This window comes from Pongo abelii, chromosome 1 (genome assembly GCF_028885655.2).
Source record: "Pongo abelii isolate AG06213 chromosome 1, NHGRI_mPonAbe1-v2.0_pri, whole genome shotgun sequence".
NCBI lineage: Eukaryota > Metazoa > Chordata > Mammalia > Primates > Hominidae > Pongo > Pongo abelii.
Genome location: NC_071985.2, coordinates 163,307,891 through 163,325,448, shown reverse-complemented (window position 1 = coordinate 163,325,448; position 17,558 = coordinate 163,307,891). Strand labels below are relative to the sequence as shown.

The 17,558-nt window shown below is 36.9% G+C and overlaps 1 protein-coding gene across 11 annotated transcripts in view; it reads left to right on the top strand.

The window, feature by feature from the left end:
- The window catches only part of LRRC7 (leucine rich repeat containing 7), a 1,078,250-nt gene that overhangs the window by 739,714 nt on the left and 320,978 nt on the right, over positions 1–17,558 (top strand). For 10 of the 11 annotated variants that reach the window (XR_008514343.2, XM_054533117.2, XM_054533085.2 and 7 more), the window contains one exon: positions 10,786–10,903. The exons of the other annotated variant lie outside the window; for it this stretch is intronic. Coding sequence is in view for 9 of the 10 variants with exons in the window: in XM_054533117.2 (XP_054389092.1) it covers positions 10,786–10,903 (118 nt within the window). In the remaining variant the exon portion in view is untranslated. The remainder of the gene's footprint in view (positions 1–10,785; positions 10,904–17,558) is intronic. 11 annotated transcript variants of the gene reach the window in all.

The following is a 17,558-nucleotide window of genomic DNA, read 5'->3' as shown; positions in this document are numbered from 1 at the left end:
CTAATACTTTTGTATTTGTGGTGAAAAACTATACAGCTTATTTTATTTTTTCTAAGAAACTAAACTAGGTTTGAGATATAGTCATCTACATTTATGCCATTTTATAATGTTCTTAATTTTCCAAGCATGAGTATAAAGATGTTAATAAAATGCTAATCCAAATTATGATTTTTGCATTTATATGGCACTTTGCTAACCCCAAAGTGCTATAACATATACTCATATTTACTCTAAGCTCCTCTCTGTCAGTAGATAGTTGTTGAGTCTGAGTCTTCTGTAATTCTTCTAGGGCCTGCGGCCTTTGTGAGGGCTCACTGGATCCTTGTCTTATCCACTCTCCCCTCCCAGAAAGCCTGTGAGGATTGCTGTCAGTTCTCACTATTATCTTTCCAAAGCTCAGATCTGATCATTCAGAAGCGATAGTGTGCTAGTATAGAAATGGCTTTGTGGCCGGGCATGTGTCTCATGCTTGTAATCCCAGCACTTTGGGAGATTGAGGCAGGCAGATCACTTGACGTCAGGAGGTCGAGACTAGGCTGACCAACATGGTGAAGTCCCATCTGTACCGAAAATATAAAAAATTAGCCAGGTGTGGGGTGCACAACTGTAATCCCAGCTACTCGGCAGGCTGAGGCAGGAGAATCGCTTGAACCTGGGAGGTGGAGGTTGCAGTGAGCTGAGATCATGCCACTGCACTCCAGCCTGGGAGACAGAGTGAGACTCTGTCTCAAAAAAAAAAAAAAAAAAAAAGGAAGAAAGAAAGAAATGGCTTTGTACCCACACAGAACTGATTTTGAATCTTAGCTCTGGCACTTGCTAGCAATATGACCTTGTAAAAGTTACCTCCTGAGTTCTGTCGTCTACAAAATAAGGATAATAATACCTTATTTACAGCATTGTTGTAAGTAGAGACAGTATACATCAAAGTGTAGTTTAGTCACTTGCACCTATGTAATAGGCACACACAAAAATGGTGACTATCTTGCTATTATGCCACTCTCCTACATAGAATATTCATGAAAGAATAACCACTTACTGTGAAGGTACAATGTGCCAAGCATTGTGTTCCACACTTTCCATACTGCAGGAACTGGAGAAACTACACTACAATCTTGTAATCACAAAACTCAGACATCCATGTTTCAATAGGTATAACCGTACAGAACACTACAAAAGTATGCAGGTGGAGCATGTAAACAGGTCTTAATCTGTGACCTGGAACTTGAACAACAGAGTAAAGGGGAGGTGGGATAGGGTGGAGTGGAAAAGAGCTCCAGTTGGAGACTGGCATTTGTAAAGTCAAGGCAGAGTACAGCAGGTGCAGAAACAAAGCTGCCGAGTGTGGCTGGAGATGTGGTAATGCAGGACAGCAGAGGAGAGGTATGGATGGAGAAGGGACAGGGAAAAGGGAAATGGCAAGATTAGAAATTGGAGAGGTGAAGAGCCTTGAAAGCCACATTAAGGAATTTGGACTGTCCTGAAGAGAGCGGACAACTACTGAAAAATTATGAGGAGGAGATGGACCTAATCACATTTGCTTTTTTAGAAGGCACATGCCATCATTTCCTTTCTCAGTGGCCATTAACCTAGCCCACAGATCCATGCCTGGGCTTCAGGTGGTTTGCAAGTTCCCTGAAATTGGTTGCAAATGTGTGTATTTGTGTGGGTGGATGCATGCACATGTGCATATGTGTGTTCTCATAAACATTTTTCTGGAGATAGCAACTAAAAGGTTAACTCAAAATTGTGAAAAATGACTGTCCAAACACTTCCTACAGGATAAAGCTCAGACCCTTACAGCCTTTTACATTCTGACTAAAACCCACATTTTTCATTCCTCTCCACACAGCTTAGAATACAGCCACTTGCTTTTTGTTGTTGTTGCCATTCTGAATATGCTTCTGAGCCTTTCTTTCATGTACAGCTTCTTGGGCTTTTCTGCACTTTCCAATCTTCCCTACCTCCCCATCCCCACCTTCTACTCAGAAAACAACCCCTCTCGCTAAACATGGTTGAAGTGTTTCTTCCTTCTCCTGGCATTCTCTCATATTTCTTTCCCATTTTTTAAGAAAAGCACAAATCGAAGTCATAGAATTCTGGTGACCCAGCTAGAGTGAGAGAGGGATAGACAAATAGACCAGTAGCCTAGAAATAGAAAGCCCAGAAACTAACCCACACTTAAGTGGAAATCGGATATACAAAAAGGTTATCTTGCAAACCAGTGGAGAAATAATGAAGTTTTAAAAAATGATGCTGGAGGCTGGGCGCAGTGGCTCACAACTGTAATCTCAGCACTTTGGGAGGCCGAGGCAGGCAGATCACCTGAGGTCAGGAGTTCAAGAGCAGCAGCATGGCGAAACCCTGTCTCTACTAAAAATACAAAAAATTAGCCAGGTGTGGTGGCGAGCGTCTGTAATCCCAGCTACCCGGGAGGCTGAGGCTGGAGAATTGCTTGAACCTGGGAGGAGGAGGTTGCAGTGAGCCGAGGTCATGCCACTGCACTCCAGCCTGGACGACAGAGCTAGACTCCCCATCTAAAAAAAAAAAAAAAAAAAGATGCTGGAATAACTGGTCATCTATAAGGGGAAAAGAATAAATCCTTACTTCACGTCATTCTCAAAAATAAATTTCAGATAGGTCAAATCAAAGCATTAAAACATTTAGAAGAAAAATAAATAATTTTATTCTTCAACTTTTGTGTATGTGCACTAGCAGACGTATATTAGAATATTCTTAGCAGCATTGCTCATGTTAGAAAAAAATGAGAAAGAGCCCAAAAGCCATGAACAATAGAATGTATAAGAAAGTTGTGTTATATGAAACATAAAGCAGTGAAAGTGAATGAATACATTTTATACATCAACATTGAATACTATTAATAACATAATATCAAATGAAAAAGGGAAGTTGCAGGTGGAAATATACAGTATTACTCCATCCATATAAACACACAAATCCAAACAATATATAATTTTAAGATTATTAAAGTTGTAAAAACATGAACAGAAGAAAGGGAAATAGTAAAATAAAATTCAAGAAATTGGTTGCCTCTCAGTGATAGTGGGTATCATATCAAAGGGATATGATAGAGTGGAGCATAGGTGAACTTTCTTCAACTGGATTGAGAAATATGGGTCTTAGTTTTATTATAGTTAAAAAATACATATTACATACGCTCTTGGGTCTGTGTATTTCACAATAAGACATTTTAAAAGACACAAACAATAATAAAATAAATACAATGACTCAGAAAAGACATGGTTCCTCTCCTTGAGGAGCTCACAGTTTGATGCTTGCTTCAGTTCCTGTGTCCTCCTTGTTCCATAGATTGTTGTGAAGGGCTCCTTTCTTAACTGTTGTCTCCCTTCTACATCCTTTGGGTTTATTCTGTTGCCTTTTGTTGTTAATTTTCTTAAGTCGCATGCTTAACTCATTTATTTTCAGCCTTTTGTCTTCTCTAATGTAAGCATTTAAGGCTACATATTTACTACCTATTATTCTAGCTGTATTGTGGCATTTCTATTATGTAACATTTTATTATTTAATTGTTTTGTAATCTCCATTATCATTTATTGTTTGGTGCATGAGTTATTAAATTTTAGTTTGTAAATATAGAACACAATATAAATGTTTTTAAAGTTATTTTTTAGTTACAAATTTTTAACTTAATTGCATTATTGACCACGGAAGTGGTCTTTTTGTTATGAATTCTCTGGTGTTTGTTGAGACTTCCTTTATGTCTAGCACATGATCAACTGTAAATTTTTATATGCATTTTTTAAAAATACTGTGTAGTAGTTGAGCTCAGGGTTCTATATGTGTCCTGTAGAACAAGCTCATTAATTGTAGCCATTAGTTCTTCTATAGCTTTTTGTATTTTTGTCTTTTAGTCAATTATTGAAAAATGTGTTAAATATCCTGCTATGATAACAGTTTTATAATATCTCCTTGAAGATCCATCAGATGTTCCTTTAAATATATTAATGCTACTATATTAGGTACAATTTATAATTGTTATACATTCCTGGTGAACTGAAGCGATTATCATTATATGGTCACTCTCTCTCTAGTAATGTATTTTGCCTTAAATCAGTATTGCTGTGTAAACTTTCTTTTAGTTAATTTTGACAGTTTTACAACTTTGCATCAAGTTTTGGGTGCACCACTGTTAAACAACATAGAGATTGCTTGTTTTTAATTTTAATCCACTCTGATAGTCTGTTTCTTAATTGGAGAAATTAATCCATATTTACTGAAGGCAATCATTGATGCATTTGTATTAATGTATTTCACTCTATTCTTTATTTTTATCTGTGTTGCTACTTCTGAGTCTTTTTTTTCATTATATTGATCAAAGTCTTTTCCACTTCTTTATCTCATTCCATTTATTTTGTCTCTATCAACTAGAAATCATACACTTTATTTCTATTTTTTGATTTGTTACTCTAGAAATGTAAACATACCACTTTAACTTAACTTCAATATTTAACTTTGATCTAAAGTTAATCAGTATCTTTGCCTTCCTCCCAAACAATGAAAAAATCTGAAAATGTTTGTAATATAATATAATAATAATCTGAATATGAGTGTCTTCCAATAATTCTGAAATTCCTCCACTACCTCACTCATTTTATTTTCTACAGTTTCCCAAAATTCCAAAAAGACCTTCTTACCATGTCCTCCATGTCATTTAAGCAGTCTTTTAAATCCTACTTTTATTTCTTTAAACATATTAAATGCATTTATTTTGCATTTTATGTTTCATAATTCCATTATATCCACCATTTGCAGGCTTGATTCTTTGTTTTTCTGTAACATCTCACTCGAGTCAATTATTTTATTATATATTTAGTGATTTTTTTTTAAATGATGTTATGTTTTTTGCAATGTTATCTGTGAGACAAAGGCCTAAATTCAAAGTTGAGTTCTTTAGAGGAGACTTGTGTATGCTTCTACCTGGCACTTGTGGCAATACTAACACAGGACCACTTATAACTCTCAAGTGGGTTTAAAGAAGCCCCATAAATACTGTGAATTCCAGTCTCTAACACAAGAGAGGTCAGTCTTGTGGTTGGCAATTCCTAGAAGACTTTTTTCTCTCTCTCTCTGTCTTTTTATTATTTTTTTCTTCCTTCTTCCTTTCCTTCCCTCTCTCCCTTCATTCCTTTGCTATTCCTTTCTGTCCTCCATTCTTTCCCTTCCTTTCCTTTTTTTCTTCTTTTTCATCCCTCTTATTTTTTCTTCTTTCCCTTCCTCCCTGTATTAGTCTATTTTCATACTGCTGATAAAGACATACCCATGACTGGGCAATTTACAAAAGAAAGAGGTTTGTTGGACTTACGGTTCCACGTGGCTGGGGAGTCCTCACAATCATGGTGGAAGGTAAAAGTCACATCTTACATGCTGGCAGACAAGAGAAGAGCTTGTGCAGGGAAACTCCCCTTTTTAAAACCATCAGATCTTGTGAGATTTATTCAATCACAAAAACAACACAGGAAAGACTATGATTTAATTACCTCCCACTGGGTCCCTCTAACAACACGTGGGAATTATGGGAGCTACAAGATGAGATTTGGGTGGGAACACAGCCAAACCATATCATTCTGCCCCTGTACTCTCCCAGATCTTATGTACTCACATTTCAAAACCAATCATGCCTCCCCAACAGTCCCTCAAAGTCTTAACTCATTTCAGCATTAACTCAAAAGTTCACAGTACAAAGTCTCATCTGAGACAAGACAAGTCCCTTCCACCTATGGGCCTGTAAAATCAAAAGTAAGTTAGTTACTTCCTAGATACAATGGGAGTACAGGCATTGGGTAAATACAGCCATTCCAAATAGTAGAAATTGGCCAAAACAAAGGGGCCACAGGCCCCATGCAAGTCCAAAATCTTAAAGCTCCAAAATGATCTCCTTTGACTCCATGTCTCACATCCAGGTCACGCTGATGCAAGAGGTGGGCTCCCACAGCCTTGGGCAGCTCTGCACTTGTGGCCTCACAGGGTACAGCCCCCCTCCCAGCTGCTTTCATGGGCTGTCATTGAATGTCTGCAGCTTTTCCAGGCACACGGTGCAAGCTGTCAGTGGATCTACCATTCTGGGGTCTGGGGGATGGTAGCCCTCTTCTCACAGCTCCACTAGGGGGTGCCCAAGGAGGGACTCTGTATGGGAGCTCTGACCCCACATTTCCCCTCTGCACTGCCCTCGCAGAGATTCTCCATGAGGGCCCCGCCCCTGCAGCAAACTTCTGCCTGGGTATCCAGGCATTTCCATACGTCTTCTGAAATCTACTCAGAGGTTCACAAACTCCAATTTTGGACTTCTGTGTACTTGCAGGCTCAACACCAAGTGGAAGCTGCCAAGACTTGGGGCTTGCACCCTCTGAAGCCATGGCCTGAGCTCTATGTTGGCCCCTTTCTGCACACAGCACGGGGCCCTGGGCCTGTGGTGGGAGAGGCTGCCGCAAAGGTCTCCGACATGCCCTGAAGACACTTTCCCCATTGCTTTGGTGACTAACTTTCAGCTCCTCATTATTTATTCAAATTTCTTCAGCCAGCTTAAAAGACTTGGCCCCATGATTCAATTACCTCCCACCAGGTCCCTCCCACAATATGTGAGAATTGTGGGAGCCACAGGATGAGATTTGGGTGGAGACACAGCCAAACTATATCACGCTGTTTCTTCATTCTTTTTCTTTTCTTTATTCCTTCTCCCCCCCCCCCATCCCTCCTGCCTGCCTTCCTTCCTTCTTTCCTCCTTCCTTCCTCCCTTCCTTCTTTTCTTCCTTTTTCACTCTTCACTCAAAGCCAAGGCTGAGAAATACATGTATCCCCTGCTAAATCCCTTTGCAGATCCAGTTTTTTTCTAGTTCACTCACCGGGGGTGGTCTCTAAGCCAATCTCCCACTCTGTTCAGACTCCAAGCAGTCTTCTATCCTTCCACTTGCAATATCTTTAACTCAGGCTTAACCCATCAAGGACCAACAGAGTCCCCCAGAACAAAAGCTAAATCCAGACTCATGTAAGTCTATGTGTTATTTTTCTTGTTATTCTGGAATTCAAATAATTGCCTCAAATTACAATCAGAGCTCATTTTATACAATAAAGCAGTGGGTGAGTGTGAGCGTGTTTAGATTTGCTGTACCAAAAGATTACTCTTTAAATATTTAGTTCACCACACTTCTGAAACAGAAGTTGATTTCTTTTCATACCTTTATCTTTAGTGCTGAAGACAAATCATAGCACATAATAGATATTCAATAAATATATTTTAGATGCATATAGATGTTGTAGGCTCATACCATTCACTCCAAGATTCAAGTCTCCTCATGTTATCAAACAAATATCTGAAACTAGTTTGAGCTACATATTCTTTGAGTTGAGATTATCTTTAGATGTTTCAACAAAGGTGTGACATTATTGCCTCTTTAGCCTCCATCTGGCTATCTTCTGATTGCTCTCTCATGTCCATTTTTTCACACCTTTCCTAGAGATACTTCCGTAAATCAACTGCAGCACCATCAACAATACAGTCTGGTACAGATATCCTACCTGTGCATTTTCATTAAAACTGATATTTACCCCAACATAAATTTCAATTAAATTAATTAAAACTTAAACATCTGAATAATAAAGTACATTAATGCCTGAATATGAAAATATATTAATGTCTGAATATTAAAGTATAAAGAATCTGGGCTCAAGTATAGTTGTTTCCCCTGCACTTAGCATAGTGTCTAGCTTGTAGCAAGTATCAATAAATGGTTTTTCATGAATGAATGAATGAAATATTTTGGAATATACATTTTTAGCTCCAAATGTATTTTTATTTTCAACTTTTGAGGCTTTTTTCTTTTTGTCAGCTCTCAGAGAAGACATCTAACTGCTGTGTTTCAGTTCTTAATGTTTACTTTGGTGTCAGTAATTTATATTGTATACTCTTCTCAAACCAATTTCTTCAGAGTTAAATTGCTTCCTTTAGCCTAAGAAAAAAGAACACTTTAGTACCCAAATATTTTAAGACTGAAAACAATTTTATTGTTTTTGAAATGTAAAATACCATTAGCAAATGAAGACAGGATAACCATGCCTTTAATTCAATTCAAGTCTTTCAGAATCATTGAGAAGTTTACCATGACCACTAACAGTTTTACTCTAATTATAATAGCTATCAATTATATTTGCCATATTCTACTATACTGAAGAATTACAGGTATTTTATAATCATTCCTCATTTTAATTCAAAGCTTTTGAATCTTGAAAGAGCTGTTAAAATGCCTTTTTAATTTCTTTGCCAATTTGTATTCTTCATAGTTATATTAAGAAGTTCACTGTTTTATATTTGAAACTTAGATTCCACTGAGACTGTTTACCTATTGAAGTTCCCAATCCAGTGAACTACCACTCTTAGCTGGAATATAGCACTCTCTTTATTTCCCTTTTAATTATCTATGCAGAATTTCAAAAATATTTCTTCAGTATATACTATGTACAGGACACTGTACCAGTCACTTTGGTGTATAGAAAGAAGAAACAGGTTGATACCAAGATGGATCAGGCATGATTCCTGCCTCCATCATCTAGAAAAGTAAAAAATAAATTATTATATAGGTGTGCCTCTGTATCTGGTACATAAATATTAATAATGGCTTACAGTTATCATGCTTTACTATGTGACAAACACAGTCTTACATTTTCACAAGTACCTTATTTCATCAAATATTCAAGGCCATTGACTATAAGACACATCAATATTGTAGTACCATTAAGGAAGAAAAAAAGACTCCTTAAAAATCATAACTTACTCCTGATCGCAGGATGCATTCCAAATATCAAAGATGTTAATATGTGAAAATATGTGTGACTTAGAACTGATGAATCTATTAACTCAAATAATTCTCTCAACCACTCTTCAAGTTAGGTAATGTATTGTTCTCATTTTATAGGCAAGGAAACTGATAAGTTCAAAGATATTATGTAACTTGCCCAAGATTGCACAGCTAGTAAATAGATGGGTGGAGGTTGAACACATGTCAATCTGATTCCACATACCATATTCTTAGCTTCTACACCAAGGAGATCTTGGATTCTTTTGTTACAGGCTGTTCAGAAGTTTCTGTGTGTTTTCTTTCTTATGTGACGTCATTTAAAGTTGAAAAAGAATACTGGCACTATTAATTCTTGAGCTCACTTCAGAATTTAGCTGGGATGATGAGAAAAATTTATAAAACAAACAAATTGTGTTTTGAAAATCATTAGCCTGAACATGGCTTGAAATGGTTACATAATAGTGATCAGACTAGAGAGTTGTTGGTAAATCTTACCGAAATCAGTCATAAGACAACTGCTTTTTTTAAATCTATGAATCTGTAACTGACCACACTGTATGCAGATATAGATGTAATAGTTGTAACAGAATGATAGAGACTGGAATAAGTATAAATTAACTTATACCAGGAGTGTAGGCATCTGTTTTCCTATTTATTTAGAAGGAAAATTAATAGTGGAAACTATCCATCAAAGTATGCATCCGAGTTCTCTTTTTGAGGTTTCATACAAAGAAATAGCAACATTTATATCTAAGATATTGACAATTAATTCTACACTACATGAAGTGTTACGAATAGTCTTTGTAAGGTACCAAACATGACCCAAAGTAAGAAACTGCATATTTCATATTAAGTAACAACCAGCCCAGTTTATTTTTTAAAGGCTAATGAGTTAAGACATAATGACCGTGTGCTACATTGTTTTTGCCTATAAATAACGAATTACATGGGAGAACAAATGGTAGTTAAATGTGCTGTAGGCCAGTTTCATAGTCATGGATACCAGACTTCATCTGTGGAAATTCAGCAAAACAGAATTAGAAATGTCAAACAGAAAAGATCTCATTAAGATAATTCTTCCAGAAATGAATCAAAAATTCTGTCCCAGATGTTCATATCTGGCAGGAGTCAAGATGAATTGGACAGAGCTAAACCATCTAATTTATTGTTTCTCAAAATATGATACTGCAAACACCTATATCAAAGTTTCCAGATCACTGGTGTGCTTGTTAAAAATGCAGATTGTTGACCCCCTTACAGGACCTATTTGGGTAAAGCTCAATAATTCACATTTTAAAGAAGCATCTACCTCCACCAGTGAATATAAGCATGCTGGATTTCACAGCTATTACTTTAACACTTGGCTCTTTCCCACCTAATACTTTGGACTGATGGCAGAAATGAAGCAATTACGAGTGATTTTTTTCACCAAATATCAGAGGTTAAATGTCTCATGCACCAAATATTTATGAAACAGTTGGGGGAAGGCGCACAAAAGAAGTGTGAACTCAAGTATTCCAGTGTATTGCAGTGTTTGCATATTAGATAAACAACTGTTCAATGTGATTACATTAAAATAGTACCTCATGAAATCTAATGTGCTCACAGAAAAAGAGAACTGAGGTAATCCTGGTAGTTGTCAGAATAGAAAAGAAGGAGCAACTCCAGAAGTTACTTAAAAGAAAAAGCAGTCAGTGGGGATTCAGTGGTAAATTGAATGTGAGTGGTAAAAGAAGGGACAAAATAGAATATCTTTGGTTTGAGTCTGGGTAGCCAAAAATAGAGGCACTAACATGGGAATAGAATGTGAAGCCATTCAGAAACAATTGAGAAGATGAGTATGGAGGAAAGTGAGGCTTTTATAACTGGCTCTTTTACTACTACGTAATTTTGTTACTGAGTTTATGAATGAATTTAACCAAATTGAGATCTAATTAATGATTATTTTCTATTACAGCAATTGTTCAACTGTCAAGCTCTACGAAAACTAAGTATTCCTGATAATGACCTTTCAAATCTGCCAACCACTATTGCTAGTTTAGTTAATCTTAAAGAACTCGACATCAGTAAAAATGGTAAGATTTTTCTCTCATCATAAAATATCCAGAATTTTTTAACTGAAAATGTGCTTTAATATCTTCTCTTAGCAAATAATCTAAACCAACTTTTTCTTTGATTTTGTTGCAACTGTAGTTTAATGCTCTTGTAAAGTTAAATCCTAAATTTTAAGTCCAAGACAGACGTCCTCTCTCTCCTCCTCTTACTAATGTGCTTGACTCATTCAAGCCTTGTTTCCCTCTGCATTCAGATATGTGATCTAATCTTTTCTAGAATATTTTACTGCCCTCACAAAGCTGACTTCTCTCATTCTCAGAGTAAAATTTTTTCTGAACATGTGTCAAATATCACCTGCATAACAAGACCTACCTGTTCACCCTATTTGAAAATATACTCTTAATTTCTCTTACTGGGCTTCAGTTTTTCCCCTAGCACTAACCATCCTCACAATATTGTATACTTTACTTATTTCCTATGGTTATGGTATATTTTCTCCTAACTGAGAATGTAAACTCCATTTCATAACAGGAAGAATTTTTCTTTGTTTTGGTCACTAATGTGTCCCAAACATCTAGAGCAATGCCTAATAAATAATAGGAATTTAGTAGTTTTTGTTATATTTCTGGACAGACTTGTATATCTGGTGTTTTTGTTGATGATGATGCTGATGTTGATATTCAGGTTGATTATATTTTCTCCTGAGTATTTATGGAGTGACTTAGAGCTTCAGAAAGTCTCTTGCATCCTTGTTCATTCATTAAATCTTCATTTCTTTCCAAATGAACTCAGCTCTCCCTTTTATTGGCAAGGATCAGTCAAAAAAGGTTATGTCTCGGTACAATGAGGATATAAAATAGGACCCCTTCATCATTAAGGTAGACAGTTAAACTTCCTGTGTGTGCACCATATCTGCACAAGTAGTGCTTTGGTTATTTATTTGGTTATATTTAGTGCCGAGGAGACAGGAATGCAGGCGTGAACAAAACAGATCCTGCCCTTCTGAAGTTTACATTCAAGTGGGTTGCCCATTAAACAAGTAATTGTAGATAATTAAATAAGCAATTTTGTGTGAAGATGCATTCAACATGAAGGGCATGCCTAGAGAAGGATGCAGTCCAATCTTTGTAGTTAGGAAAGGTTTTCCTAAGAAGTGATAACCAGATAGGGCCAAAAGAAGCTAGGTAAGATTGGCTTGACATCCTGGGAAATAAGGATCTGTTTTGTGAAAGGCCACCAGAAAAATATCTTGCTCACATGTAAATATAACTTTCCTAAGAAATTTGGTGCCTTTAGAGCTCCATGACAATATCTCAGTAGCCTTGTCTCTGTTCATTTGACCAGAACTCTCCTCCACAAATATCTGCAATGCTCATTTCCTTATCACCTTCAGGCCTTTTCTTAAATGTACTGTCAACAAAGCCTTCCCAGGCCACCCTATTTAGAAATAAGATACTGATATTATTATTCAATAGAAGCACATTCTACTCTTTCTTTTTTTTTTTCTTATATGAAAAACTGACCCACTGTGTATTTAAATTATTTATTTATTGTCTGGAATCTCCTTACTAGGATTAAAATTCAGTGATGCCCTAAATTTTTTGTTGTTCTTTTGTTTACTGCTATATTTCCATTGCCTAAAACAGTGTGTGTCACATTTTAGGAGCCCAGTAAATATCTGTTCAATGAATTCATGAATGAATGATTGTTCCAAAACATGGAAAACTTGTTGAAATTTACCATTGTGAAGTCCTAGTGATTTTCTTAATTCAAGTCTTTGAGAGTAATTGAGAAGTTAATGGAATCACTGTGGATAAGACTGACACTCTCAAATAATCAGTGAAAATTATAAAATACTATACAATGAAGTACCTGATTATAAAGCACATGTTACAATGATAAATTCTTAGACAATGGTAGATTAATTAAGACTGCTGTATTATTAGGGAAGAGTTCAAGTAAAAGATGTTCCCTGAAGATTTTCATGAAACACTGTAGCATCTGAATAAAGAGAGTATTTCATGTGAAGGAGACAATCAGAACATAAACAGGGGACACAGACCTCTTTCTACACCAACTTGACTTGCCACTTAGAGGGTTTTCAGGAAGACAATTCTAAAAGTACCATATACAGATGTGTAGAGAAGAACAACTAGGTTTTGACCCATGGAAAGATGACCTTAGGGCTACCATGCTTTGAGAAGAGATTTACCTATTTGTATAGATTTGTATTTCTGTACAATAAAACAATTACTACTACCTCTTTATTTATATACATTCACACTTCAAATTGCATTTTTGTTATACTTTCTGAGAAATAGTATATGGACAATTATCACATTCCTTGATTTTCAGGCAGGATTAGCTGGATATTCCAAGTAAAGAAAAATCTACCTTATTTTTAAAGAAGATCTGAAAATAATTTATCACCCAATGTAAACATGAAACTCCTAAATAATGTGACATTTTTGTGAGCATGTAAAAGTTTCTGGTGGCTCTCTTACATCAAGAATTGTTTGCTCTTAGAAGGTGAACCACAGGTTATATTTTTTCAACTCAGAAGTATCTGTAAGCATCCTTAGAAGTTTTTGCAACTATTACTTCGGGGCTTTTAGCTATGCTTATGATTCTGTATATTCTGGAAATATGCATGCAAAAAGTCATGCAAAAGATGGTGAACCACTCTGCAATACTAGTATAGTACTATAGGCTTGATGAGTATAATGATAGCAGCCATTGCTAGAACTTACACAAACAGTAAAAGATTTCATCACATCAGCCATTTCAGACAGCCATACCTAAGAAAGCTGTCACTGCCTGGCGCAGTGGCTCATGCCTGTAATCCCAGCACTTTGCGAGGCCCAGGCCGGGGAATCATGAGGTCAGGAGTTTGAGACCAGCCAGGCCAACATGGTGAAACCCCGTCTTGACTAAAAATATAAAAATTAGCCGGATGTGGTGGCACATGCCTGTAATCCCAGCTACTCAGGAGGTTGAGGCAGGAGAATTGTTTGAACCCTGGAGGCGGAGGTTGCAGTGAGATCACACCACTGCACTCTAGCCTGGACGACAGAGCAAGACACCGTCTCGAAAAAAAAAAGGCTATCACTGATTCTGTGACAGAAAACTAGACAGTTACTTAAGGAACATAATACATCCTTTGGGAAGCTGTCAAGTGAAGAAAGAGTAGATAGCAAAAAATAACTGCAGTGTCAGAATCACAGTTGACAAGGTTGGAATAGCCCTGCTGAAAAAGAGGCAAGACCTGAGAGAATACAAGTAGTATTGGTATTTAGGGACAGGACATAATAGACTATCTCGAGACAGAGACTCATTCAAATATTCAATCTAGGTTAAAATTACCTAAAATGTGCTTAAATTAGATGAGTGACCCCTTAATGAAATTAATTCACTCTAAGGTCAAGATTCAATCTGATCTTGATTGTTGATGTGGCCTCCTGCCTTTATTTTTCATGTCCAATTCTACTGTCTGACATCCTGATCCACCATTTTTCCTCTCTATAATTCAAAAATACTATTTTATATTAAAACCTTTAGATAAGTGAACTATTGTGTACAGAAAGATATCTGCACAATTTGAATAAACAGATTTTTTTGTTTTTTTTGGTTTTTTTTATTTTGTTTTTCCTAAATGTATTCTTTCTCTTTTCCTTTTTTTAATTTTATTTTATTATTATTATACTTTAAGTTTTACGGTACATGTGCACAACGTGCAGGTTTTGTTACATATGTATACATGTGCCATGTTGGTGTGCTGCACCCATTAACTCATCATTTAGCATTAGGTATATCTCCTAATGCTACCCCTCCCCGCTCCCCCCACCCCACAACAGTCCCCGGTGTGTGATGTTCCCCTTCCTGTGTCCATGTGTTCTCATTGTTCAATTCCCACCTATGAGTGAGAACATGCGGTGTTTGGTTTTTTGTCCTTGCGACAGTTTGCTGAGAATGATGGTTTCCAGCTTCATCCATGTCCCTACAAAGGACATGACTCCACAACTCCAACGGGTCATCTCTCTTCCATTTCATGCTCAGGTAGTACCAGATTGTAATTTCCAAATGCATCAAGCTGGTTGCTTGTGACACAAGGAATCATATTATCTTCTTATCTTCTCTACCCAAAATACCCCTTCCTCCCTACTGCTGTACCCCATCAACCAGACAGAGTCCTCTTCACCTTTAAAAAGACATTTATTTCAGCCAGGCGCAGTGGCTCACACCTGTAATCCCAGCACTTTGGGAGGATGAGGTGGGCGGATCACCTAAGGTCGGGAGTTCAAGACCAGCCTAGCCAATATGGAGAAGCCCTGTCTCTGCTAAAAATACAAAAAGAAGAAAAATTAGCCAGGCGTGGTGGCACACGCCTATAATCCCATCTACTCGGGAGGCTGAGGCAGGAGAATTGTTTGAACCCAGGAGGCGGAGGTTGCGGTGAGCCGAGATCATGCCATTGCACTCCAGCCTGGGCAACAAGAGCGAAACTCCATCTCAAAAAAAAAACAAAAAACAAAAAACAAAAAAACAGACATTTCAGATGTCATTTACTCTAGAAAACTTCCCTGACACTGTATCCATAGGGAGAATTAATTCCCTCTTCCTCTGTGATACATTTTTACATTGTATATGTTTTCGTTTTGAGCTTATTTCACTTTTTAATTTAATTTCTATATATTTGACTGGATTGTGAGACCCTTGAGATTAGGGGCTATCTCATTTATTTTTCTGTTTGGAACTACTAGCACCATACCCAGTATACATGGTAGGCATTCATCAAATGTTTGGCAGGTAAATAAGAATTATACAGAGACATTCTTTTAAAAATATATAATGTGTATTTAATTACATTAGGGACCCAACATAGGATAAGGTCCCCATCCAAATGTTTTAACCGAGTGCTGGAAAAGATAGAAATGACGCTCCAATAAGTAATGAGTAGCCACTAAAGTCAGCTGTAACCTGCCATATAATAATATATTTAATGTTTTTGTTCCTTAGAATAATGACTACCTCATATCAAGCTTTGGCCATTCCCCTGAGCTTCAGACTAGAATAACCAACTTCATGCTGGGCATCACTATATTTATTCCACAAACACTCCCAATATAAAGTATTGAAAACCAAATTCATCATTCTCTCCAACCTGCTTTTCCTCCATTGTCCAGTTCTCTGTTAATGTTACTACGATCTACTCAGGTTTCCAAGGCAAAAATTCATTCTCTTCTTCAACTTCCATATCCATTCAGTCTTCAACTCCTGCCAAATTTACCTCCTAAATATATGGCAGGTCTTCTTCCTTCTTACTGTTCCCATTGTTACATTCATAAACTAGTCCCATATCTCTTTCCTAGATTACTTTATAGCCTCCTAACTGGTCTCATCTCCATTATTGCCACTGCAATTACCAAACCCAATCTCCACAAAATAGCTTTAGCACTCTTTCATGATTGCTAATATGACTGCATTACTCTCCAATATAAGATATGTCATTTGAACTAGGGTAGAATGTAGAGTTCCTAACACAGAATTAAAAATACCCGCAATTGACCTCCATTAACTCCTACATTCCATCTGCCAATCCCACCACGCATGATTTGCACTTTCTTTTTTTTTTTTTTTTTTTTTGAGACGGAGTCTTGCTCTGTCATTCAGGCTGGAGTACAATGGCATGATCTTGGCACACTGCAACCTCCGCCTCTCAGGTTCAAGCGATTCTCCTGCCTCAGCCTCCTTAGTAGCTGGGATTACAGGCGCCTGTCAACACGCCCAGCTAATTCTTGTATTTTTAGTAGAGATGTGGTTTCACCATGTTGGTCAGGCTGGTCTCGAACTCCTGACCTTGTGATCTGCCCCCCTCGGCCTCCCAAAGTGCTGGGATTACAGGCATGAGCCACTGAGCCCTGCTGATTTGCATTTTTTAACTTTATGGCCTAGATACTGAAGAGCTTCCTCAAATAGTGAATCTTGGTGACTCTATTTACATTATTTCCTCTTTCCTCTGACTAAATCATTTTTTACACCTCTTTTTACCTGGTTCAATCATACTTATTACTCAAAACTCAATTCAGTTGTTATTGTTTCCACGTGGCCTCTGACCTGACTAAATTAAGTCAAGGGTCTCCCCTCTGTACTAATACACCCTGTGTATTGTCTATCCTAACACTTAATATTGTATTAAAAATGCTTGATAGTTACATTAAAATATTTATGCATCTTTAATTTTTAAACTATTTTAACGTTTTAAGCATGAAGAAAATAACATGAGACACCAATGTACCCATCATGGAAATTAAAGTGTTAATGTTTATTATAGATTTCATACTTTAGGGGTTTTATTAGTAAATAAAAGGTTAGAGAAACTTGTAAATGCTCATCTCAATCCCTTCCCATTTCCTGCCTCTCAGATTTAATGTCTTTAAAATTTCAGTGAAGTGCTACCACATCATATTTATTATTCTTCAAGTTTTTCATTCTGTATTTTCTAAGATTTGTCTTTGGTGTTAGTTATACCAGAAAATTACCAATGTCCCCATTGCCCCATATCTGTGTCACACATAGGGTTATTAAATATATTAATTGTTGGCCAATCAGATGGCTATATAAGAGTAGCTTGATACTTTATATTTCCCTAATCACTAGTGAAGTTGGCAGTTTCTT